Here is a 27500-nt window from a genome sequence, read left to right as displayed (position 1 = left end):
TACTGACCGTATCTGCTGATACTACGTGGGAAGCTGGCGGAGGAGGGGATGTTGAAGGAAGACATCTGTTTAGGCACCAGGGCCACCACACAGCGCTCAGACACCTGCAGCACACAGGCAAGTACTTATATCCTTTCAATCCTTCTCTGCGCTCAAACCGCTGCACCAAAAAACACTGTTTCTTCAAAAGCAAACTTCTGACAGGGATGTTAAAAGAAAACAACACAGCCCTTTTGATTTAGATTTAGTGAGGTGCATTTTTAAAATTCGGTAGAGCTATAAAAGGAGAATGTTAACAGTCAGTCAGTCAGTCAGTCAGTCAGTCAGTCAGTCAATCAATCAATCAATCTGGATTTTATACGGCGCTTTTCTAGCTGCAACAGCCACTCAAAGTGCTTTACAAACAATACAAATACAAAACTTCAAATCACAATTACTGAAGGTTAGGTCCCAAGTAAAACCCACCAAAATAACTGGTGTTGTCAGGTTTTCCCACAGCGGCAGGAAAATGATTACAATACTGGCAATCAAACCTTGATCGCAACAAGTTCTGCGACCCGACCGGACAAAGCCCAACTCACTTGGGTAGGTCAGTGAATTTACTCCATTAACAAGATCTATGTTTCTGACAGTACCCTGCTGCAAAACGATAGAATTTTTCAAGTTCATGCAAACAAACAAGCCAAAATTGCTTTTGATTTGGTATAATTTTTTGAGGTTTGCTTTGGCCATGGTTAAGACTGCTTTTCCTTGCTGTGGAGAACTGGTTGTTGACATACCGTAAGACCACACAATGAATTAACATTCCGTCATTAAACTCCCCTGCTATACAAACAAGGCAGCTGGATAAATTTTCCGAAGTTGAAGCAGTTAGGAAGAAGCTCCGTGTGAGTGCCAGTCCACCATTACATCCACACACTGCTTCAAGGCCACATCGCTTGGCGCAGAAAGGGGCGTCCTTAGTGGGAGAGAAATGCATGCTAGTGTTCTGCATGTGCTCCAAATTATGCTGATAGAAATCCGGCTTAGCGACAGAACAAACACGTCTGCACCTCCCAGTGAGGTTAAAAGTAAAAGAGCAATTCGTTTGTCTTCTTGACAAGCACAGGAGAAAACAGTGCTCTTGTCAGAGTGGCCTGTAAGAGCGGCAAACGCAGTTGCTGCATTTCTATTTTTTTCCTCGACTAGATGGCCAAATTCTACTAAACGTCAGCCTTGTAGAAGTACAGTAATATTTTAGGGCTTAAGAATAGGGAAGTGTTCACAATCTGCCACTGCACTTACTAAGGAACAAGATGACTCATACTGAAGATTGGATACCAGAAACCTGCGTAATTACATTTGCGGATCACAGCAAAAAACTCATAGTAGAGTAGAATGTAATGCAGGTTATGTAAGTGTTTTCAGGGTAATGCTCTCTCCTTTCTCATTAATGACTGGCTTGATGCTCATAAGCAAGGCATGTGACCTCCAACTAGTCTGGGGTTATAGGTAAAACAACAGGAGAGCACAGCTGCACTGACACTGAGCAGCTCCAACCAATGTGCATGCCCTTGTCTTTTCACAAAGGCATTTCTGCAAGAAACGGCATGTTTATTCTAACAAAAGGTCAACAAATATTACTGAAGATTTAGGATTTGTAGTTTATATGTGCCAGGCCATGTGGAATGTGTTCAAAAGAAAAAATAAGTTTTCAGCAGACCTGGTAGTGCATGAGTGTGTTGAGTCTCTTCCAGTCACTCTCTATCTTGGTAGTGATGTCCTCATCCTGCAGGACTACACGAGCTGTCCTGCCCTGCCGCCACTCTGTGGAAAAATGCAACATTGAGTGGGTTTTACGTGTCAAATGCTTTCCTTCTGGATGCTTTTGTACAAAATGCTTTATATTTCTGTGACTGGGATCATATTCATGATCTCCTGTCCATCAAATGTCTCGCGCTGTCTGTTTGCACTGTGTGGTAGTTCTCTTGTCCTATCACCATGTATAAGCCCAAACTGCAAAAGTTTCTTGTACCAAGCAATTAAAATTATTCTGCTGAATGAAATAAATATGACAATAAATGGCCCTTAATGGAAAATATCACAAAACCTGATGCAGTACTGTCTACTTCATTAAGGGTGAGTTTCTTCTGTGTGTCAGCTTTTTAAGTCTAACTCTCACATCAGGCAATCCTTATTCAGTGAAGAAGAAACTTTTTCATTGTACATAAATACAACAGAATTCATTGTATTTATGTACAATGCTAGGAGCTATACTAGGAGCAGTGGTCAAGCTGCAATGCAGCACTCAGGGACCAACTCCAGTTCTTCTTTCCATTGCCTTGATGGTGGGAGGAAACCAGAGCATCTCACAGAAAGCCACGTAGACACAGGGAGAACATGCAAACTCCACACAGAAAGGACCTGGGACAGCCTGGGGTTTGAACCCAGGACCTTCTTGCTGTGAGGCAACAGTGCCAACCACTGGGCTACCGTGCCACCCATGTTGTGGTTGCAAACTTAAATATGGGTGCACCAGTATGGTTCACATCTAATGTATGTGACTGTTGATCTAATCAGTGCTGTGAACGGGTAAGGAGAAGGATGTTGAAGGAATGCCAGAGTTTGCAGTTAAACCTTCTCAAGAATCTGTCTGCCATACGTCAATACAATGCCTGCAATGAGGGGTTCTCACTGGAAAGCCCCAAAGGCATACATTCATGATAGATTTCTATTTTTGCGCCCATATTATTGATTAAACCAGATCTGCATCTTATAGTCAGTACTTTTCAACATCATTAATCTATAGCGTCAATCTTTCCTCTGTTATGAAGTTGTTGGTATACAAGTGTCTTCGAGTGCGAACAGACTTGATGCATTGAATGCATAGTGTTACACTGGAAATCCATTCATTCCAAATAGGAGAGTCTATTTACACTGCATCAATGCATTGGACGTGCATTGCAAATGTGTTACGTTGTGATTCAAGTGTTGTATGTGGTGAATTGTTGTATGCGGAGAATTTGTGTAATATACGTGTGCGTTATCTAAACTGGAAATGTCAAAGTGACAGTGAAATTCATAATGAATCTACATAAATAGCCAATCGAAAATAATTTTGTGTATGGTAACATTGTAATAACATGACAGGTCTACATAAACATTCAACAATATACACGTGAAAAATGTAAATGTTTACATAAACCGTACTCCCTCCATAGTTGCACAGTTTAAGGGAAACTACTTAAATATTGTTAAAATAGATGTTTGTCAAATCTCTATAGATATTTGAACAAGTGTTGAACAACTCTGGGTAGCCTTAGACCACAGTTATAAGACATTTGTCCATAATCAAACACAGGTGGCTACTGCTGTGCACCATATTTGCATGTAGATGAAGGAAACAAATAAATAATTTGCATCAAATGTGTTCACACTATTAGCTTTCATTTGCTCATTCTGTGTCGTCTGGTATATTGTTGTTTGGCATTTTTGCTGAAAAATCAGTGAGTAGGTATATGAGTGTGTAACGATATTAGTTGAGCTGCATTGCCTTACCCCAGACCCATCTCAATTACCAAAACCAAACCTTGGTCTGTATCACAACCCGACCCCTTTGCTGCATACTCAAACCAGTATCAAACCAGTAGTGGTATATTATAGTCACCTGCAACCATCACCATATACATACAAACAAGCAAATAACAAAACTATCCCCTTACCCCAATAAGGCCTTGTATTTCAACCTACAAACTTAAACTTTTGTCTGCTTTTGCTGCTGTCATTGGTTTGTATACCATTATTTTTACTTCTTTTTTTATCTTAATTAGTAGACACTTTGTAAATCATTGGCTTGGAAAAGTGCTATACAAGCAAAACATTATTCTAACGTTGTGCTTGCTCCCAGTGTGTCTCACCGAGGTCCATGTCTGCAGCTCGGGGCCTCTGGGAATAGGGTGTGTTCTTGTATACAGCATCCAGGATCTTCTCCTTCACCTGGGTGATGGTGTCACAGTTGAGCACCTTGACAGGGATTTCTGGGCTGTTCTCATTGTCTGGGTTCACACAGCTCAGCGTCTGGGGAACCAGGACAGAGAATGAGTGAGCAAGTCAGCGAGTCAGCGAGGGAGCGAGAGAGAGAGAAGACGAAAAAGATGTTGCTAGCTGGAAAAAGGCTTTCATCACCTGCTCCTCACCAAACTATCCTCACGGAGGGGATCTCGGCCAGAAATGTAATTTCACACCTCCAGGATGCAAGCTGTGCCGCTCTAGTCGGGGCATTAAACAACTAATAAGACAGACTCTCAGACATGGCGATCAGAGAGGTGTCATCCTGTCATTGGGTGGTTGCGTCTGCTTTGAGGCTAAAACCCTGAGGGGAAAGTTACAAGGACGGGCTAGTGAAACCAGACCGGTGTAATTCTGCTGGAAGGGAAAGAGGAACAACATGCAGGCTCTTACAAATGTAAAATAATTTTCAGTCTTGGCTGATAAATTTGAGTTTACTATACACCCGTGTAGGTTTAACAGACTGTAGCAGAGGAAAGAGAAAACTTCTGTAAATTCCTCATTAGACTGACGGGTTTTGACACTTAAGTTTCAACATCTGTCAACTAGGCCCCTCTTTGTGAAGCTATCTAGATTGGGACAGAATTCTATAAACAAAGATACAGCGTAGCTTGGTTGTCATGTGGGCAGATTGCCCACATCGGTTTTGTTAAAGCGTTTCACGGTGATTCCCAAAGTGTGTGCTGCGGCCTTCTAGTGGGCTGTGAAGGTACTGCAGGTGGGCCACGGGAGGTCTTTTACAATAAATTTTTTTTTAAATTCAATTTTGCAATTAAGTTTGAAATTATCATAAAATATTTATGATTAAATATTTGTATTTAAACATTGAAGTGTTCACTTAGAATTGTTCTGTTTATGAAATAAAATAATATATAGCGAAATACTTCATCTTGGTCTCATGTGTTGATCAGAGTTGGGATTAAAGGGTAGGATGGGTTGTGGAAGATTTTCAGATTATACATTGCGCTGTGGCATTCTTAAATTTAGGAATGGCTGCATTAGGAGATGCCCAAAGATTATATGCACAGTGTCGACAGTCTATTCAATGTCTTGGTGACTCACCAGGGTCTTGTATTCAATCTGTTGTCGGATAAGCTTGTCCTCACTCAGGGAATAACGTGCCTCCCCAGTGATGGAGTCTATGGGTCCCTTCTCCATTTGCTGTTTGATGGCACAGAACAGCATGAAGAGGGGCTCGCCAGCACACTCCTATGTTTTGAGGGCAATCCAGGGATTTCAGACAGAGGTGGGAGAAAGATCGAGGAAAAGAGGGATGCCTGTTATATATATATATATATATATATATATATATATATATATATATATATATATATATATATATATATATATATATATATATATATATTCACCATATTCACCAACTCAGACAGTGAGACTTACGCATTAGCACATATTTCATCAAACATAATTTGGCTTTTGAACAACAGAAGCATTTGAATCCATAGGTTAATTTTTTTCTGCTCAACACTGTCCATAAAACACATCTATATCAAAGAGTAAAACAAAAATAAAACCTGGTACAATCCAGATGAAATTCCATTGCACACAGATATCTACAGTAGTTGGTAACACATCAGGCAATATCATTTAAGGTAGTAGCACTGTTATGTATCAGGGAGCTATCTGCAGGGATGACACGCCCAAGTCATTTTCATTACCTTGAGAAATTTGTGAAGGAGGAAGGCAAACCAATTTGTCAGCATCTTCTCTGCAACCGACTCAGTTCTGTGAGACAAGAGTGGAGCATAGTCATTTGTTAGGGCAGAGATGTCCCAAAGAGCGCTGGAGTGCTCTGATGATTCTTTTATGACCTGCAACATAGCAGAGCCTGACAGAGTGTAGGGGAAAACACACACACACACACACACACACACACACACACACACACACACACACACACACACACACACACACACACACACACACACACACACACACACACACACACACACACACACACACACACACACACACACACACAAGAGTTGAGTTCATGGAGAAATACTACATCCTTACTCCCAGGGGATGTTAACTCTGATGGAGCCAAGTGCTGCGGGTGCACGGTATATTTGGGTCATAACATAGTTGTGAACACACAACTCTGATGTCCATTTTGTGTCCTTTTACTATGTCACTTCCACACTATGTCAGCACATAGCTATCCAATGCAGAGGAAATGAAGCCCACAAGAAGGTTGGGGGGGGAGAAAAAAAAAGGAAAAAAAGAAAAGAAAAGAATATACTTTTTGCCCTCAAATTGCCCTCTGAGAAGTTTTGCAACTTGTTTGGATGGCTTAATAAGTTATGACATGAACTTGGATTTAAGCTTCATTTTCATTGTTTTACCTTGCTGTTTGGGGTTTCTGCGATCTTACACAACACTTGAAGTGTAAGAATTCACTTTACCTTACAGATTACTTCAAATCATGTTGTACCAGCATACCTTATAGCTTTTCAATCTAGGTTAAAGGTCAGAGAGCAACTTCCTAAACAGGCCATCTCTTGCCGTCTAAAACCTTCCTGCCTCTCTGTCTCCAGTCATAACCTCCGTTGTAACCTTAAACAGTATCCACACTTCCCATCGACTGCATCCCATTAAATTTAAGAAGGCCTCCATCACAACAAGTGCATGTTTGGACTAACAAGTTTAAGTCGTACCAGCTCCCATGTCAACTCATCCTTATATTTAATGAGTGTGACTCCGATTGAGAGGGCCCTCCTGAAAAAAAACTCATGAAATATTCATCAGGCCAGTCTCAGCACTGGGAAAACAATCAGCAGATAACCAGAGGCGGAGAGAGAGGCGAGGAGAGGCGAGGTGAACAGGGAAGAAACCTGAGCTACACCTGAATGTTTCATGAGTGGCACAGGGAAGATAAGCTGGACTGGCAAAGGCTGCGCCACCGCTGCACTCACATTTCCCCCAACCATTATGTCCTCTTCCTCTCCCAGCCCCTCCCTCTCCCTCTCTATCACTTTCACCGCGTCTGTCTTTCACCTGTCTCCTCAGGCACTTACTGTTTCTGACTCTTAACGGCTGATTCACACTGTTGCACAAAACAAAAACCAAACAGAGCTGGCTTTTTCCTGCACTGGCCTAGTTACTCAGCCATCAGAGGTGTGGTAACTGGACTGGAAAGGACAGCGAGCAGAGGAATCATCTATGCCAAAGGATTAGCGGCACACACCGGCAGTGATCGGGCTCGTGGCCTCTGGAAGGAATATGTGTGGAATACGTTGTTGGAGAAAGTGAGTCAATGGTCAATGTTGAGGTGCTTTTCTTGTAACTACTTGACCCCGCAAATCCTATCCCAAAGCAGCTGTTCAAAGGCCAACAGCCGAAGATTGAGTTTGCACCAGGTGGCTCCTAGGTCTTCATTTGTAAATCACAAGGGCCCTGAACACCAAGGATGTGGCGATCCAGTGGTTCAACTAAAGGGAGAAGTCCTGGAATGGCATCATTAGGCTACATCAGTGTGGCAAACACAATAGACACCACAATGGTGTTTAGCTGTCATGACATAGGCATATCTTCCACAGTATCCAACAACAGTATTTAACAGAGGGGCGGCAGTGGCTCAAGAGGTAGAGCAGATTGTCTGGTACCTGGAGGGTTGCCAGTTCGATCCTCAGCTCCTCCTGGTAGCAGTGTCGAGGTGTCCCTGAGCAAGACCTCTAACCCCTGACTTCCCCCAATGAGCCGCTTGTTACCCTGCATGGTTGACACCACCATTGGTGTATGAGTGTGTGTGTGAATATGGGGCATTAATCAATTGTAAAGTGCTTTGAGTGCTTGTTGCAGCTAGAAAAGCACTATATAAAATGTGGTCCATTTAACAATGTTGTACACAGAACCAATTGAAATTATGTAACTTGTGTCACAAATCTACACCATAGCCTTCAAATATAATCAACTCATGACAACCATGCAACACAAATGGACAGATACTTGGCATACCATAACTGAAAAATTGCATTGTACTAACTGCAATCAGCCATTAACCAGAGCGGACAACCAAACCCTTTATCAGCAAATTCATACATATTCAGACACAAATATAAATAAAAAAGGTAAAAAAAAACCCCAAAACACTATGATTGCCTTTAGGACATCAAATTTGGTTTCACAGAATTGTGTTACATTACGTTAATATGCTATGAGCACCACTCCAGTGTTCAATCAGTTCATCACTCGTTCTCATCGTTAAGTGTGTTAGAGGGATAGAAACAGAAAAAAACAAAACTATTAAGCCCTAAAAGCAACTAGCATTTGTCAGCGGTATAATGTTGCTCGCCACAACAGGTGTGAGATACTCTCAAATAGGCACCAGAACGCAGATGGTTCAAGACTGAGAATTAAACAGTAGTGGGTCTTACAAATGTATATATGCGTATGTGTGTGAAGCAGGGGCAGACTGGGAATGAAAAATAGCCCTGGACTTTTTGGCTCAGAACAGCCCACCAACCCCCCCCCCCCCGCAATATACCACCACCCACACAAACCACGCCACACTTTATGTAAACAATATTACTGAACAATATTTATAACTTCAGTAAAATAGATGTAAAATAGAACAAGGGGAATGTGCTACTCTTAGGAGGAGGCTGGCTAGAAGGAGCACATTTTGGCACAATGGTACTGGCAGCAAGGTGGCAAGAATCTCGGGAACCATCTGACCAGTAAAATAAATCATTTTACCCACCTTTAAGTTTTTTTCTCTTTTTGTTTGTCCAACTTGCTCCACTCGCCACTTAACAGAGATGGGAAAAGGGCAGGGCCCCGGAAACGTTAGAATGGACTGGACCAAAAGTAATTGGCTGAGAGAGACAGGCTGACAGATTTAATACCCAACTGCAGTGGGCCGGCAGCCCGCTTGCCTGGGCCAATCAGACACACAACACTTGGTTATTTTTAATTAAGTGGGGGCTGGGGTTATTAATATTTTGCGTTGCATTGACCCCAATTGGCCACCAGTCCATCACAGAGCCGACACATTCATACCTAGGGACAATTTAGTATGGCCGATTCACCTGACCTACATGTCTTTGGGCTGTGGGAGGAAACCAGAGCACCCAGGGGAAACCCATGCAGACATGGGGAGAACATACAAACCCCCACACGGAGGATGACCCGAGATGACCCCCAAGGTTGGACAACCTTGGGGTTCGAACCCAGGACCTTCTTGCTGTGAGGCAACCACTGCACCACCATGCTGCCCCCTTGTAAACAATACAGTGGTATAATGACCAAAACCAATGATCGGTTTCATATGCAAATTACCGTGACCATTAACTAGAGTTTGGTACCCTGCGCATCATATTCTTCATAAATTTTATAAGTCCATTATAATTCTGTTATCCTCTTTCAATGTTGTATTATGTAAATTGCGTAAACACAACATCTATTCCACGCTGTCCGTCTTGGGAGAGAGATCCCTCCTCTGCTGCTCTCCCTGAGGTTTCTTCCAATTTTTTCTCGCTGTTAAAGGGTTTTTTTAGGGAGTTGTTCCTTATCCGATGAGAGGGTCTAAGGACAGGATGTTATGTTGCTGTTAAGCCCACTGAGGCAAATTTGTAATTTGTGATATTGGGCTATACAAATAAAATTGATTTGATTTACTATTCACAGAGGATTGGGGAACACTGCAAATGAACTGATTCAACTTTGTGTGATAGATTGATAGCATATTATATATATAAAAGAAATGTGTGCTGAACCTCAGCATTCCTCAAGAGCTAAATGAGACCTTGGACACACAACCAGGCAGGTAGAGAGAAATTAATGGATTAGCTGACAATCAGCCTTATCACTGCTTGTTTCTCTCCTGCAGGCAACAGCTGCTATTAATTCCAATCAACTTAAACTATTTAAACCAGTCAGTCTGTCCCTAGTCCTGGAAAGTAAGGTCACGGTCTTTTTCTTTTGTGAGTAACAAAGCAATTCAAGAAAATGGTCTTTCATTTGTATGCACATACCACACTCTAGTAGCAGACATATGAAAAGGTGTGAAGCCTAACCAATGTAAAGGAAAAACATGCTATGAAATGCATGCTTAAAGCTGTTCTGCACAGACCAAATACACAAGTACATTTTAACACCTTGAAAAGATGTTACAAACAAAAACTTTGGACAAATCAATTTACATGACCTTACATGGCATGTCTTGAAACATTCTGTTTACCAGCCTAATTCTTTAAAAAATGTTTTGTGATGGGATGGAAATGACAACCTTGTCTGAATGTCAAACATTTGGAATGTCTTTACTTCTCTTAACACAGCCACTATTGGGTATTTTTCCCAGACATTGTAAACAAACAGATTTTTAAAAAAAGCTTCATTTTCACAAACTTCCCACGCTAAAATGGACCATTGATAAACACACACACACACACACACACACACACACACACACACACACACACACACACACACACACACACACACACACACACACACACACACACACACACACACACACACACACTCACACACACACACACACACACACACACACACACATTAAACACCTAAACAAAGCTTCCCAGAAGAAACTCCATAAAGATACAAGAATGATAAAAGATGACAAGTTCTTCATTGCAACCAACAAAACCCGATCAATGTGACAACCTTCTACATAGCAATGTCACCGAATCGTGCAAGGAGGCCGCAAAGTCTGCCAAAAGAGACATCACTCTAAAGGACAGAAAAATTGCATCGGCTCTGAAATTGGACGACCGCATTGATGTCATCACCCGGAAGCAAGCCTTTATTACCCTGAAAGACCACAAACCAAATATTAAAAACAAACAAAAAAAAATCATTGAGAGTATAAACAGGAAGCTTCTGAAGGGGGTTCCCTTAAATCAGTGGAAGAACATCAACCAAGTATTAGAATGGTTTAGGGGCATGGATGACAAGAGCAGGCATACATTTATATTATGGGTCGACCGATATGGTTTTTTTCATGGCCGATACCAATATCGATTATCGGTAAGTTATGGAGGCCGATCACCAATATTTGGGGCCGATATTCAGCTGTAGTAAATGTAAAAACATTTGTGCCAAAATTTACAGCAACACAAACCCCAACACAAGGCTGCCTTTAAATGAACATATGTTTGATCGAATTCTGTGTAAAACAAAATATTTGGAAAAAAATAAAGTGCATGATGTTCAAGGCACTAGATAACAATCTGAGTAGAATTATTTTTTAATTAAAAATAAATAACTTCCAAAACATGAAAATGGAATGAATTAAACAGCATGGACAGCAGGAAGTAAACTTTGATCAAACTGAATAATTATAATATTAAAATAATTCCACATAAATTGGTTAAAGTGCTCCCAGCAGGCTTTGACTGAAGTGAATGGAAAAATGTACATTAGTGTCATTATGTTCCCTTTCTTTTATCTTTAAAGTGATAGTTTGAGTTTTTTGAAGTGGGGTTGCATGAGGTACTTATCAATAGTCAGTGTATTACCTGCAGTAGATGGGAGTCTGTGCGCTCCCAGTTTGGAGATTCAGCAGGAGAGGCCGGCACGGAACATGGAAGTTGAGGAATGGGACACAGACAAAACCCTCCCACGTGTTTTTTTTTTTCATGATTCAGTTATATACGAATTTTGAACATTCATTGACAGTCCTACCAGTTTACCAAAGAGTTGACCTTTGCTCTCTCCCTTTATGAAAGTTTATGGCAGTTTTTAAAAGCACTTGTCAATAATGTATTTTGAAGGAATTATGTTGCCAATGTTGAGAAGGTTTAAAGACTTTTGCAACGTTTAGAAATGCCTTGAAAAATATTCAGGTGAGTTCCAGCTATATAAAGGTTGTAGCTTCATTTTGAAGTTTATTTTCATAATCTTGCTTCTGTAAAGCAAAATTTGATTGCTGCCATTATTTGAGTGTCTAATAGATTTTACTCCTGATAATGCTGTAGTTATGCTTTTGAACACAAACTCTGACCATTTTTGCTTGCCATTTTTCAACAAGTTTCCCCTTTCTTCTCTTTTCACATCACTCCTCTTCATGTGATTGTTTCAAAACCTTTTTTTTTCTGTATGTAAGGAAATAATAAACATTTTCAATATGTGATTAAAAAAAAATATTGGCTTGGCCGATAAAAATATTCCGATAATGATAATATGAAAAACAACAAATATCTAAGCCGATAATCAGCCAGACTGATAGTCAGTCGATTACTAGTTTATATGCTTTGATATTTGCAAGTTTTACCCCTCCATAACTAAAGAGTTACGAGACAAAGCTATTGATTTTGCCTGAGCATATTTAAACCACAATATCCGACCAAGACAGAGACATAATAGCCCACGCGAAAGAGGCAATTTTATACCACAAAGGAAGCCCATGGCAAAAGCAAGGTAGCAGTAAATTCGACATGACCATGAACAACTTCGACAGGGCAGAGACTTGTAAGCTAGTGGGCTTGTACTTGTTGTCTCAACTACAGGCCCTAGACATCAATGTCAGGCTATATAGAGACGACGGGCTGGCAGTTTGCAACAAACCGGCAAGAGAAGTCGAGAGAATAAAAAAAGAAAATGTGTAGTATATTCGCAAACAATGGGCTAAAAATTTCTATTGAGGCTAACAAAAACCAAACTGACTTCCTCAACATCTCATTAGACCTTAGAAATTATACACATAGGTCATACATGAAGCCCAATAATACAATTCAATATATCCATAAAGAAAGCAATCATCCACCCTCTATCTTGAAAAATATCTCTGAGCATAAGTAAGAAACTCTCATGTATATTGTCTTGCAAAGCAATCTTTAATGAAGCGGCCCCCCATACCAAGAAGTCTTACAAAAGAGTGAATATAATTTCAAGCTTAAGTATAACCCACCATCAATTAGCAACAGCCAGCAAAAAAGAGAAAGAAAAAAAATGCAGCAGAAGGCAGAACATAGTATAATCATCCCAACAGCGACACTGTGGCCTCTAATATTGGAAAACTATTTTTCAAACTTTTGGATGAGTGCTTTACCCCAGACCATCAATTAAGAAAAATATTCAACAGGAACACAGTCAACATTAGCTACAGCTGCATGCCAAATGTTCAGCAGGTTATATCCTCCCACAACACAAGCACCATGACCAAGGCACAGACCCCCCCCCCAACACAGCCAAACACCACCAACTGCAACTGCCGTGCTAAGGCATTATGCCCTCTTGAAGGAAAATGCCAGATAGAGGGAGTCGAGTCTTCTACCAGGCATCAGTGACAAGAGAAGACTGCAAAGTGGACACTTACATTGGACTAACAGATGGCCCTTTTAAAACTGGGCTTAATGCCCATATGAGTAGCTTCAGGAATGAGCATGCAAGAAATGCAATGGCCTCAAGCCACCACATTTGGTCATTGGTGGACAAGAATATTATTTACTCTATCTCATGAAAAATCCTAACAAAGAACAATGCATATTCAATTAACAGCAAAAGATGGAACCTATGCTTGGCAGAGAAATATTTTATTATTTGCAAGCCTGATATGTCTACCTTGAACAGTAGAAATGAATTGGCCACAAGCTGTAGACACAGAAAAAAAATATCTGCTTTGCAATTACAAGTAAACCAGTGTCTTTATTATCCCCCCCATTAAATGACATACACGTGATGACCTTTATTAGATGTTATATTTTTATATTTTAACTGTCTGCTCTTCCAGCTGTGCTCCTGCACCACTCCACCATATGATACACGTAAAGTACCCAATTGGATTTTATTTTGTTATATTCTAAATGTATGCTTTTTCAACAGTGTCCCAGCCCTTTAAGTCCTTGCTTTTTCAAAACGAACCCCAGTCCCTACCCCATTGGTTGCAATGTTTGTGATGTTATTTTCCAAACGTTTTCTATCCTCCCATTGGCTGCTGTGCACTGTAACTACCTACCCCATTGGTTGCAATGTTTCTGTTGTTATTTTTCAAATGTTTTCTATCCTCCCATTGGTTGCTGTGCATCGTAACTAGGGGTGTGGCAGGGGGCAACATAGTATTTATTGGCTGTGTGTTTTTTCTTTGTTGTTTAACCACATTGGCAGCTGATGAGTGTGTGACGCACGAAACAGGCTTGTACTACAATGCATTAAAGTTTTTTTCCCTACATTTTTCCTACATCTATCTTTACATATATATATGTGTGTGTGTGTGTGTGTGTGTGTATATATATGTATATGTATATATGTATATGTGTGTGTATATATATATATGTGTGTGTATGTATGTGTGTGTGTGTATATATATATATATATATATATATATATATATATATATATATATATATATATATATATATATATATATCAACACGAATACAGGAAAAAAAGTTTTAATGCACTGCAGTACAAGCCTGTTTCGTTCGTCATGCACTCATCAGCTGCCAATGTGGTTAAACAAAGAATCATTGTTTAACCACATTAGCAGCTGATGAGTGCGAAATGCACGGAAAAGGCCTGTACTGCAATGCATTAAAACTTTTTTTCTTGTATTTGTGTTGATATTCCACTCCTCATTAGTTGAGCACTTACAACACCATTGACGGTTTCGGAAAAAAATGCTATATATATATATATATATATAAAGATAGATGTAGGAAAAAAGATGAAATGTAACTATCTATATATGGTATACATATCATCATATCTTAATATTCCACTCCTCATTTGTTGAGCACTTTTATCTAGTATACCATTGATGGTTTCCAGAAAAATGCTATATATATATATACTATATATATGGTGGATTTACACATATCACAAGTCAAAACCGGGTTTACCTGCGAAGCAGCAGTTTGGGGTGGTTTTTGCTCTCCAGGTTGCGCTCGATGAGGTCTGAGAGGAGATGCTTGAGGACATCCGTGGCATATTCCAGCCGTCCCTGCAGAGCCGTCATTATAAGCGAGGCCACATAGCCACGGTCACGCATGGAGAATGAACGCTGCAGCTCGAGGGTGCGGATGAACGTCAGCAGGAAGACCTTGTTATTTACCAGCTGAGCAAACTGCTTCAAGGCTTTCTCTACATTCGCCTGCCCACTCCCTGGCACCTATATAGAGCAAATATTTTTATGTGCATTGAAGCATGTGCACAGACACATGCATTCACACACATGGACACTGAACAGAAAAATTAGATATTAACAACCCACAGTTTTAGTGTTCAAAGACCAAAGTATATACATAAATATTGTGTGTATGTACATATACATATCAGCCATATGAAAAAAAATGAAACCATCTTAAAATAATCAAAACCCATTATGGTACAAAGTAAAAGTTAATGGCCATCTCGTGACATTTATTTATAAAATGGTAAAATTTTCTCAGCATAGCGCCATTTGTTTTGGAAATACAGACAAATAGTTGAAATATGGTCAATTCTCAAATTGGTGAGAATTTTGGGGGATAGACGGGCGCTCCTCAGCCTCCTCAGGAAATGCAAAGGGCCAACAATACCTGCATTTCCTGAGAAGGCTGAGGAGCGGCAGTCTATCCCCCAAAATTCTCACCAACTTCTACCACTGCACCTGAGACAGCATCCAGACCAGCTGCATGTCAGTGTGGTATGGCAACTGCACATCAGTAGACCAGAAAGCTCTGCAGTGGGTCGTCAGGGCAGCCCTGCATATCACCGGTACCCCGCTCCCAGCCATAAAAGACATTTATCACAAACACTGCCTTTGAAGGGGTCTTAGCATCAGCAGAGATCCCACCCACTCCAACCATGGACTGTTCTCCCCCCTGCGCCTGGGAGGCACTACAGGAGCCTCAGAGCCCACACTGCCAGGCTCAAAAACAGCTTCTTTCCCCAAGCTGTTACCCACCTGAACCTGGCTACCCACTGGATGTCTGTAAATATGTTTATACTCGTGCTCTTTTTTTTTTTAACTTATCTTTAGCTTTTAGTCTTCATCTGTATATATCTTACACTATGTTTGCTATGTTTGTCTATGTCTGTCTGGCACTGTTTGGCAAAGCCGCATTCCTCATATCGTTTTACACATGTACCTGCACATTGTTTGTAATGACAATAAATTGAATTGAAAAAAAACTACTGATGTATTCCACTTTCCAGATGTTTATCCAAATTAAATGTACAGTAAACATGAAATTGTAAAATTAAACCCTTTAAACCCATTTTCTGGCAAAGCCCTTACCTCTAGCTCTCTAAGCACAGGATGGTCATCTATGCCCGGGAAGAGGACCCTCATGGTGTATGTGCGGTAGTCAAGGTAGGGGATGCCCGCTCTGTCCAGGTCACTGGTCAACTCATTGATGTCTGTCTGCAGCTCTGCAAAGGCTTGGAATCACAGAACTGGACACTCAACTTCATATCAAAACAAATACACCACGTGTTATGAATGTGTCGCAAAAATATATATATATATATAAAAAAATAAAATAAAAAAAGTAGAACGCCAGTTGGTCTCAATGACTGTTTTAGGGCGAGGGAACATTTTGCAAATGCACAAATGAAATGGTTAATAAGCCTAGCCAAATTCATCACATTTATGAAAAGGCAAAGTAACAAACATGAAGACAAAAGAGAAAAAAAAATCAAGAAAAGACAATGTTTGAGTTTATGTTATCTGTTCTCATGTAATGTCTTTATGAGTTACACATTTATTATTAGTGCCTTGCTAAAGGCACTTGCTCTTGGGCATTTAGCTTTGACTGCTTCGTGTGAATACTTCAGTTAAAATATTGCAAGTTTTGTAAGAAACATGTGAAGACACAGATCAAAGCTAAACTACGAGATAATTTGACCAATTACATGTGGGTTTGCAAAAGAAGGATTTTACTTTTCATTCAAGAAAGTATCTTAAATCAGAGCGTATCTAAAACAGAGGAGTGTTTTACTTCACTGTTCAAAAACCAAATCGCAGATTTGTACATTCTTAAAAGCACAGATGAAACATGTAAACTGCATTTCCAGTAATAACACACTGACACTGTTTGTAACGAAAAGCTCAAACAATAAATTCAGAGTAGAAAGCAACACCCTCATTGCAGTAAAACACCCGAGTCAGTGAACTGTCCTGGTCACTTCTCCACCCCCTCTAATGATCCGAGGAGGGATGCAGACTATCACATGCTTCCTCTGATACATGTGGAGTTGCCAGCCGCTTCTTTTCACCTGACAGTGAGGAGTTTCACTGGGGGGACGTAGCACATGGGAGGATCACGCTATTCCCCCCAGTTCCCCTTCCCCCCTGAACAGGTGCCCCAACTGACCAGAGGAGGCACTAGTGCAGTGACCAGGACACATACCCACATCCGGCTTCCCACCCACAGACACGGCCAATTGTGTCTGTAGGGACGCCCGACCAAGCCGATGGTAACACAGGGATTTGAACCGGCGATCCTCGTGTTGGAATAGACCACTTCAGTACCCGGACACCACAATAAACCAGGAATATTTCAACAAGGGGTGCAACAGTGGAACTACGGATCAGAGTTTGCTTACAGATTCACCAAATAGACAGGTTTCATAATAGATTCACATTTCTAAATGTTTGACTCACCCTCCTTACACTCCAGAGCCACCCGGGACTCCAGGTTGTCCATTTGCATCTGCAGGCGCTTGAGAGTGAGGTCATTCTCATGCGACTTCCGTCTGTAGGCGAGTAAGACGATGATGACAATAATGGAAAGCAGTCCTCCGCCTGCTGCGATGCTGAGGATGGCAGGAAGTGTCAGCAGACTCTCAGACTGGATGTGGACTGCTCCTGGAGATATATGGAGACCTCCTACCTGGACCTGGAGGAAGACAGCATTCATCATAATAAACAAATTGTCAATGAACTTTCAGAAATAGCATCCATAAGTGCTTTAGAAACATATAACACACACATTTATGAAAAAAAAGAATTGTAGGAGAAGAAAGTGAACAAGTACATGATTAAATGAAGTACACATATTGAAAAACTTGCAATGTGTAACGGAAAGTGGACCACGTCACAGAGCTGTGATCTTTGAGTCTAAAAAGTAAAGTTTGCCCAAAAAGAAAAGAAGGGAGTGTTTATTTAGCTATACGACCGAGGTGGCAGTGATTGTGAAAACGATCTTTCTCATAACCAATTCTATGTCACAGAAGAAATAAACAATCTCCCAGAACAGTAGCCTTTGGATAAAAGAAAGCAATCTTCCACAAGTTCTGAGCAGAGACTAAAGCTCTTTTCATTTTTTTTTTTGTTTTTTTTTTAGCAGCTTTTTGCTGATCATTACCGAGGGTGCGTGCTCATTATTCTGGAGGGCAATGTATTGTAATGGGGAGCAGACCACACAGTGAGTGACAGCCAAACAACAACAAAATGACAGCGATGAACTGAAAGCCTGCTTATCATCAACAAACTTGGCAAAAAACAGACAATCTTCCTCAAAACACAATCATCCACGAACATTTTACATGAAAACAAACAAAACCTAATCTTAAACCCAGAAATGCATTACTCTGACCATAGAAATAGTCTTGTAAACAGCTTTATTGGGTTATTGTTATCTGGGTGTGGTCGGAATCAGGGTAATCTTAACCCGATTACAGCACTTAGAGTCTTCAAACACGGGGAAATGACTAAGAATACAACACTGCAGGCTAAATGATGCTGGATATGCCGTTGCAGGTTCAGCTACCCGAGCACTAAACAACTAAACGACCTCATTTTCAAATTTTAGCATGTATAAAGAACAGAAAAGGATTGACCGTAGGCAGGCTGGGCCTTCCTTTGATCATAAACCAAGGGAAGCGAAATGGATGGAGACAGCGGGAAATTAAGACTGACCAGGACTTTGTGCTGCCCGGTGAGGTTTGGTGGTTCACAGAGCAGTTGTGTGTCCGAGACAGTAAGGGAGCATGGTGTATCTCCGATCCACACCGTGTAATTCAGCCTGGCCCCTCCAGATGCAGATGGCACCAGGTTGCGTCCCTAAATACAAGGCAGATCATATGTCTCATTTAACAATTGCTTGTCACAAACAGGTTTCGTTCAAAGTGCTTTACATGGCAACAAACAGCATACATTTTAGCAGCATCCATACACCAACATAAAAGACCTCTTGCGTTAGCGTAGAAGTATGGCAGAAACGCACTGAATTTCAGATGCAGCACACGCCTGGTGTAAGCCTTTAGATGAGTAAGATAAGATCAAATGTACTTTATTAATCCCTGCGAGGAGATTCATCCTTTGCATTTAACCCATCCCAACACACACACTGGAAGCAGTGGGCAGGTCTGTAGCTAAGATAGGCAGCCGCAGTGCAGTGCGCGGGGGACCAACTCCAGTTCTTCTTTCCATTGCCTAGCTCAGGGACACAGACAGGAGTATTAACCCTAACGTACATGTGTTTTTGGTGGTGGGAGGAAACCGGAGCACCCGGAGGAAACTCACGCGGACACGGGGAGAACATGCAAACTCCACACAGAAAGGACCTGGGACGGCCTGGGGTTTGAACCAAGGACCTTCTTGCTGTGAGGCAACAGTGCTAACCACTGGGCCATTGTGCTGCCTGCTCTGTGGTTTTAAAATCTAACGTGATGGCTATATGACATGAGGGACAAGCGCACAATTGATGATCCACCACGTTTCACTGGCAGACCTGAAATACACAATTTAGATGGGACTTTACAAGGAGGGAATGAGCTTGTACCCATCAATATTTTTGTTGTTCACCTGGCTGGTGTGTGTTTTTTCCTATCTCATCACTTATGTATATCAAGAAAAGACAATATAACAATTTGAACTTCCTTGACCCTCAAGGGGAAATTGATCCTGTCCAGCAGTTAAGAATGGAATAAGAATGTGACTATAGTAAATCAAATCTATCAAAAAAATGGGCTTTGAGGATAAAAGATACAGATTTACTGTCATGCATTTAACCCAGCATCAACAGATAGCCCAGACTGGGCTTGTCAAACGTACCTTAAGTATGATCGGCGTGCCGGGTTTCTGCTCCAGAACTCCTGATAGGCTGAGGGGCTCTAGGTAAGGGTTGGGGTAGTAGATGAAGCTGGTGTTCTTGTAGGTGAGCAGGGCCTGGACATTGTTGAAGACAAAGCCAAACTCGTCCACATGTTTGACCGTCTCCTGGTTTGGGGTGTATTCTGCCTTCAGCGAAGGGGCGAAGCAGCTGATGGTGGTGGTGTTCAGCACCTTACACACCTGGAGGACAAACATTATAAAGTAGAACGATTTGACTCGGTGACTGTCGTCCACAAACGTTGTGACAACTTGTGAAATTCACAGCACATGCTGGCACAAACACAACAGGATGTGTGAAGAAAGACATAGTGCAATATAGCCAATGGATAAATCACTATAAAATCTATATATAATGCCAGCATGCAAAATCTATGGCTACGGCTGTTCTTACTATGTGAAATATGAAGAATAGTCATGTATATACTGTATATATTTGGTTTTACTCCAAATGTATATAACTTCTACCTAAAGTTCATGACGCAAATATTATTATTATTGTTGACATTTTTTTCAAACGTGCTTGATTAAAATGGGAAATCTATATATGCAAACAATTTTTTTAACTGATTTTTTTTATTCAACACATTCATTCAACTCTGAACAGATGTGTCATATTTATTTTTCATATGATGGATATCCCTTCCAGCAGTAAATTAGATTGCATTGGTTTAAAACCTTCTGTCCACTCAGGTGTATCGAGGTATATATCTACCTAATGTAAGCTAGGTAATTGTGCCCGTCTGTGATGTCTTGAAATGTGTATGAGTTTTAATTGCCTTTGCTCAGGAGCATTTCAGCAAGGCTGAGTACCGCAGGCACTAGAAATTGGACCAAAACCGGTTTGCCTATGATATACTTGTCTTTAACTTGCTAACCTTCCAAACTTTTTGGTAGATATAAAAATTCTTATCATATCTGGTAAATTGGTGAATGCTTGTTGAATTGGCGCAATAACATCGTAAAAGAAAAACTTCATTAGGTAATTTTCGATCGGACTGAATAAGTTTCAAGCGGTCAGGTGTGCAGAATTATCTACATTGAGTTGGTCTTACTCACGTTGACAGACTCTTGGCCAGCATATTTGACTCTGACCCGAGGCTCCTGAACTACATCCAGGTTGGTGCCGGTCACTGTCAGGGTGGTGTGTCCACTGTTCAATGGCAACAAAAACAACCAACTGAATGTTGCAGCAAAATGGTTGAATTTCACATTTGCACTACTGAACACGAAAGACAATGCAAATGTAATCTTCCTACAAGCACACACAGAGATGCATCCCTTACACACACACACACACACTTGCACGCACACTCATGCACAAGCACATGCACACACACACACACACACACACACACACACACACACACACACACACACACACACACACACACACACACACACACACACACACACACACACACTCCGTCTCTCCATCTCTCTCATAGATCAGCTCCCCTGTATGTGAATCAAAACAAACTGCTATGTCTGTATAATTTCATTAGGACTCCAACCAGAGAAAATAATTTTTTCTTTTTTGCTGCAAAACCAACAATTTAGAAGGGAAGTGCATTAATGCATCTTCAGGGAGCTAGTTGGCTTGATAACAAACTCTTTGTTATTGGGTAGCAGAGCCCGATCAAATGGGTGAACCAGCTGGCTGCTGCTTTATATTCATCCATGAGCATGTGGGGCTGGCATCGCATGAGTACAGGTGCTGCTTGTTTACATATCAGCATTAGATATGATTAAAATAAACAATGCTCTCCAGTCTTCCTATCACCTGAACTGCAGCAGGAGCCAAGCTAAGCCCTAAAGAGAGAGGAAGAGGAGAGAAGAGAGAGAGAGAGACAGAGATGGAGAAGAGGGAACAGGGAAATATAGCAGGGGAAGGGGGAACGAGGGAGACCAAGAGAGAAAGAAAGGAAGAGAGACAGAGAGACAGGAAAAGAGAGAGGTAGAAAGAGAGCCAGATAAGTGAAAAAGGCAAAAAGGAAGGGAGAGAGAGGGAAACAAAGAGACAGACAGAGACGGAGATGGAACCAAACGCCAAACTAAAAAAAAAGAAAACTGTCCTATCTAGTCTGCTTGAGAGAGCACCAATCCTTCTCTCTCTCACACTTCAAAAGGCTACCTAAGCTTATGGGGCCACAAAGTGAAACTGCACCTTGATGATGAGAGCTCTGAGCGCTGCCTCTTAAAGCCCCTCTCCCATCACGAGCTGAGGAGAAGGGCCGCTGTCTCAGTAGGGGTGCCATCCGTAAAATGAAGCATACCCCTGTTTTTATGCGGGTTTTACATACAGCAAATTTATAGTGTCTCTTAGAGATAGTAGCACGAGACTGCTGTATAAATGTTTTTTTCAAAGAATAGAAAAAAAGAAACATAAAAGAAATTACCACCTGAGAAGAGAAACTTGTTTATTTGTAAATGTTGATGGTGGGCCACTTTACGGTGATTGTCAGTTGAACTGTTTAGTATTGCCCATCATTGTATTTTTTACACCCACTACATTATGGCATATTCCTCTGTACCACTCTCCAGAATATCCCTGACCTGTCCAGCTAACTCTCACTGTTTTGGCTCTACCACTTGGCACCAGTTTGTATTAGGCAGCCAGCCAGAGAAAAGCAGCTTTTCATATTGCCAGACTTATGTTTAAATGTTAGAGCATAGTAACAACACTAATGAAAATAATAATGATGATAATAATAATAACAGTAATAATAATAATAATATTAATAATAATAATAATAACAATAATAATAATAGTGCAATTAGTGTTATAGTGTAATAATAATAAATTAAAATAGTGTCCTATTTTATTGAGAACTGGACAGAATTTTATTTTTTATTTTTTGCTTGACGATGGGAGGTCAAAGGTCAGGGCCAGCTATAGAGCTGCAGCCCTGGAGTTGGTGGGGATGCAATCAGCTGACAGACATACGTACATGCATGGACAAGGGCCTGTGTATGTGCAATGCCTCATTAGAAAATCTCATCTGAAAAGTGAAATTAACGTGATAGTTCACTTTGCTACCTACATAGTCATAGACAAACTCGTGGAAACATTTTTTTCTGTCTGGGGATGCAGTTTGAAGGTTCATTCAATAGTGAGTTTAGCTTAGCTTAGCATCCAGCAATTAAGCTAAGCTTAATTGCTGGATGTCTACCGGGATCATTAGCAACTCCTCTCAAATGAGGGAAAATACATAATTGTTCTTAACCGACACTTACACAAATACATGCATAATCTTAAAAATTTGATTGTAGTTTTGAACTATTTTTCCATGACACGAATATCCATCTTCTCGTGCAGTGGAAGAAGACGATAAGCATATTAAGGATATTAAGGATATGAGTATTATTACGCATAGATGTGCTTATAAAATCTGTCTCCCAACTATTAATAAAATCTTGTGGCAATCAACAATTTCTCTTTTTTTGGATTCGTTCATTGGTACAATCATATTTTATGAGTGGTGCAGACCTGTTGTATGCAAATACACACAACGATCCAATTACTCAGCAACATCTTTCCAAGAGGAAGACGTCCATTACTCAATAGGTTAATGGAAAGACACATTTTAATAATGGAGAACATTTTAAAATACATTCATACTTAAATGAAAATAAATGTAGTACACCTACAATTAGCATGTGATCAAGTATTCTGATTCTTATTCAAATTTCTCCTTTTTTTGTTCATTTTTTTGCACACCATACTCATAATTTGTTGTGTTTTCTTTCTTCTGTCTGAGGCAAAACTATGCTAATTGAGCATTCACTGGCAGATGAAGTGGCATTCATCATTCAAGACACAGACGACAGGTTAATTTTCTTTGTGTTTGTTGTTGTAAGATAATGTTCTAGTGTGAGACCCATTGTATTGGCCCTTGTAGCAGACCTTGAGCATTTAAAAATAACCGTAAAAATGATGTACAAACACTTTCTAATCAAGCTATAGCTGGTGGCTGTCTAGATATAATACAGAATTTTGGTAGTTTTACCTGGTGATGCTCCACTGGGGCTCAATGCGCTGGACAGTGGGGTCCTCTATGTACTCAAACGCCAATGTCCTGGGAACTTGGGCCCGGTCAACAACTAAACTGACCTGGACTGGTCCGGAACCGGTCATAGATGGTGCTGAGAAACACACGATCTCCAACATGGTCCTTCTGGTGGGAGTAACAACAGAAGGAGGTTTCATTCCTTGTTTTGACTTAAAATCTGCCTTTGATGCCTGATACATCTCATAAATCTCACACGTATATAGCCCTCTATCACTGAAATCAAAAAGATTTTCACAGAGAGCATCTGCATTCTGTGCAGAAAAGGCCGGTTTTTAATACATTTTTTATTTTGAACCCCCCCCCCTTTTTTTTTTCCCAAATTGTATCCGGCAAATTACCCTACTCTTCCACGCCGTCCTAGTCTCTGCTCTACCCCTCTGCCAATCCGGGGAGGGCTGCAGACTACCACATGCCTCCTTCGATACATGTGGAGTCGCCAGCCGCTTCTTTTCACCTGAGTGAGGAGTTTCGCCAGGGGGACATAGCATGTGGGAGGATCACGCTATTCCCCCCAGGTCCCTCTCCCCCCTGAATAGACGCCCCGGCTGACCAGAGGAGGTGCTAGTGCAGCGACCAGGACACATACCCACATTTGGCTTCCCACCCACAGACACGGCCAATTGTGTCTGTAGGGATGCCTGACCAAGCCAGAGTTAACACGGGAATTAGAATGGATGATCGGTAGGCAAAAGAATAGACTTCCACACCACCTAGACGCCCCTTGAATTTTATTTTTATTGTCGATTAAAGCCCTTCCATGTACTCCTTTATGGTTCTGTGTTGTTTCAGATAACTTTGCTTCAGCAACCTGCTGAGACAAATTCTTCATATTCGCGGTCTTAACAGGCTAATAAAACAAATCCTGACTCTATCTGCTGAAGTTATATTTACTTCAATCTGCACAGTTATGAGCAATGTACATTTCTATGAGGGAGGGGTGAGTGTTCATTACAGACCGCGTCCTGTCTCCTCTGAGTTGGAGGTACATTAGTGATGAAGCACTGTGATTAGTGGGTGCAGTAGCTAATGGCACCGCTTCTTCATCCTCCTGACTCATAGCAAGTAAAGAATTTTGATCTTTAAATAGATATCTATAAATACACAGGGAAAAATACCAACCGCCCAGGGCTTAACCCCCCCCCCACACACACACACACACAAGTCATTAGCGAGACCATTCAGTGTAGTTCTACTTAAACGTAACTAAAAGCACTCCTTTTAACAGAGTTCTCTATGTGTGTTTAGCAGAGTAAGCTTTGACATGAACACAGTCTTAGGTCTGCACGAGTAAGGGGTAAGGCAACATCAGACTCACCTAAACAGTTCGCAGGTCTGATTTCCAAAGAGGACATTAATAGTGCTCCCAGAGTCCAGGTTTTCCCCAACAATGGTGACTTTGGTACCCCCAGACTCAGGCCCTCTGCCTGGGGTCAGAGCCAACATAGAGGGGGTCTGGGGAGGACATCATTCATAAATAACCCTTTCAGCATATAGGTATACAGCTTAGGTAATACAGCATCTCTGGCTCATCAACTCATCTTGCTAAAGGGAAACATATGGATGTGTGTGTGTGTGTGTGGGTGTGTGTGTGTGTGTGTAGAAATAGACTGCAACACAAATAAAATTGACTTGACTTGACTGCTGAGTATTAAGGCAGCTAATGGAGCGCTTTTCTAACAACACACACACACACACACATACTACATACACACGCACATACATACATGCATACATGCATACATTCACACACACATACATACGTATACACACACATAGATACGTATATGTATGTGTGTATATATATATATGCTCAAAAAAATATATGCTCAAAAAAATAAAGGGAACACCTAAAAACACAATATAGACCTCGATGAATGAAATATTTCAGCTGCAAATCTTTATTTATTAGACAGAGGAATGTGTTTAGAGCAAAATAACCTAAGAATGATCAATGGAAATCAAAATCATTAGCCCATTAAGGTCTGGATTCAGAATCATACTCAAAATCAAAGTGGAAAATGAGAACATAGGCTGATCCAACTTCTGTGGAAATTCTTCAAGACGATTCAAGATGAGGCTCAGTAGTGTGTGTGGCCTCTATGTGCCTGTATGCACTCCCTACAACGTCTGGGCATGCTCCTGATGAGATGACGGATGGTCTCCTGAGGGATCTCCTCCCAGACCTGGATCAGGGCATCGGTCAACTCCTGGACAGTCTGTGGTGCGACATCACGTTGGCGGATGGCACGAGACATGATGTCCCAGAGGTGCTCGATTTGATTAAGTCCTGGGGAACGTGCAGGCCAGTCCATAGCATCAATGCCCTCGACATACAGGAACTGCTGACACACTCTGGCCACATGAGGACGAGCATCGTCATGCATGAGCAGGAACCCAGGGCCCACTGCACCAGCATATGGTCTGACAATGGGTCTGAGGATCTCATCCCGGTACCTAATGGCAGTCATGGTACCTCTGGCTAGCATGTAGAGGTCTGTGCGGCCCTCCAAGGATATGCCTCCCCAGACCATCACTGACCCACCGCCAAACCGGTCATGCTGGAGGATGTTGCAGGCAGCAGAACGTTCTCCACAGCGTCTCCAGACTCTCTCACGTCTGTCACATGTGTTCAGTGTGAACCTGCTCTCATCTGTGAAGAGCACAGGGCGCCAATGGCAAATCTGCCAACCAAGATGTTCTCTGGCAAAGGTCAATCGGGCTGCACGGTGTTGGGCTGTGAGCACAGGCCCCAATTGTGGACGTCGGGCCCTCATACCATCCTCATGCATTCTGTTTCTCACTGTTTGAGCAGAAACCTGCACATTAGTGGCCTGTTGAAGGTCGTTTTGTAGGGCTCCAGCAGTGTTCCTCCTGTTCCTCCTTGCACAAAGGACCAGATAGCGGTCCTGCTGCGGGGTTGTTGTCCTCCTGCGGCCCCCTCCACGTCTCCTGGTGTACTGGCCTGTCTCCTGGTACCTCCTCCATGCTCTGGACACTGTGCTGGGAGACACATCAAATCTTCTTGCCACAGCACGCATTGATGTGCCATCCTGGATGAGCTGCACTACCTGAGCAACTTCTGTAGGTTGCAGATACCGCCTCATGCCACCTCTAGTGGTGAGGGCACTAGCAAAATGAAAAACTAACCAAAGATCGGCCAGAAAAGATGAGGACAGGCAAATGGTCTGTGGCCACCACCTGCAAATCCATTCCTTTTATAGGGGTTATCTTGCAAATTGTCTAATTTCCACCTGGTGGAAATTAGACAATTTACCAACAGGTGAAATTGATTCACAAATCAGTGTTGCTTCCTAACTGGACAGGTTGATATCTCAAAAGTGTGATTGACTTGTAGCTAC

At 41.5% G+C, this 27500-nt stretch overlaps 1 protein-coding gene across 6 annotated transcripts in view; it reads right to left on the bottom strand.

The window, feature by feature from the left end:
* The window catches only part of LOC130108119 (plexin-A2-like), an 86513-nt gene that overhangs the window by 5345 nt on the left and 53668 nt on the right, over positions 1-27500 (bottom strand). For 4 of the 6 annotated variants that reach the window (XM_056274966.1, XM_056274968.1, XM_056274965.1 and 1 more), the window contains exons 14-26: positions 25457-25593; positions 24079-24246; positions 21128-21221; positions 20012-20251; positions 18875-19018; positions 17618-17852; positions 16250-16392; positions 14871-15139; positions 5727-5793; positions 5110-5256; positions 3897-4056; positions 1703-1806; positions 8-104 (exon numbers count right to left, since the gene is read on the bottom strand). In XM_056274966.1, the coding sequence (XP_056130941.1) occupies positions 8-104; positions 1703-1806; positions 3897-4056; positions 5110-5256; positions 5727-5793; positions 14871-15139; positions 16250-16392; positions 17618-17852; positions 18875-19018; positions 20012-20251; positions 21128-21221; positions 24079-24246; positions 25457-25593 (2005 nt within the window). Of the gene's footprint in view, positions 1-7; positions 105-1702; positions 1807-3896; positions 4057-5109; positions 5257-5726; positions 5794-14870; positions 15140-15853; positions 15860-16243; positions 16393-17617; positions 17853-18874; positions 19019-20011; positions 20252-21127; positions 21222-24078; positions 24247-25456; positions 25594-27500 lie in introns of all 6 variants that reach the window. The other 2 variants (XM_056274970.1, XM_056274969.1) reach the window with 2 other exon arrangements.

This window comes from Lampris incognitus, chromosome 2 (genome assembly GCF_029633865.1).
Source record: "Lampris incognitus isolate fLamInc1 chromosome 2, fLamInc1.hap2, whole genome shotgun sequence".
Taxonomy (NCBI): domain Eukaryota; kingdom Metazoa; phylum Chordata; class Actinopteri; order Lampriformes; family Lampridae; genus Lampris; species Lampris incognitus.
This window is presented reverse-complemented; position numbering and strand designations above follow the sequence as displayed.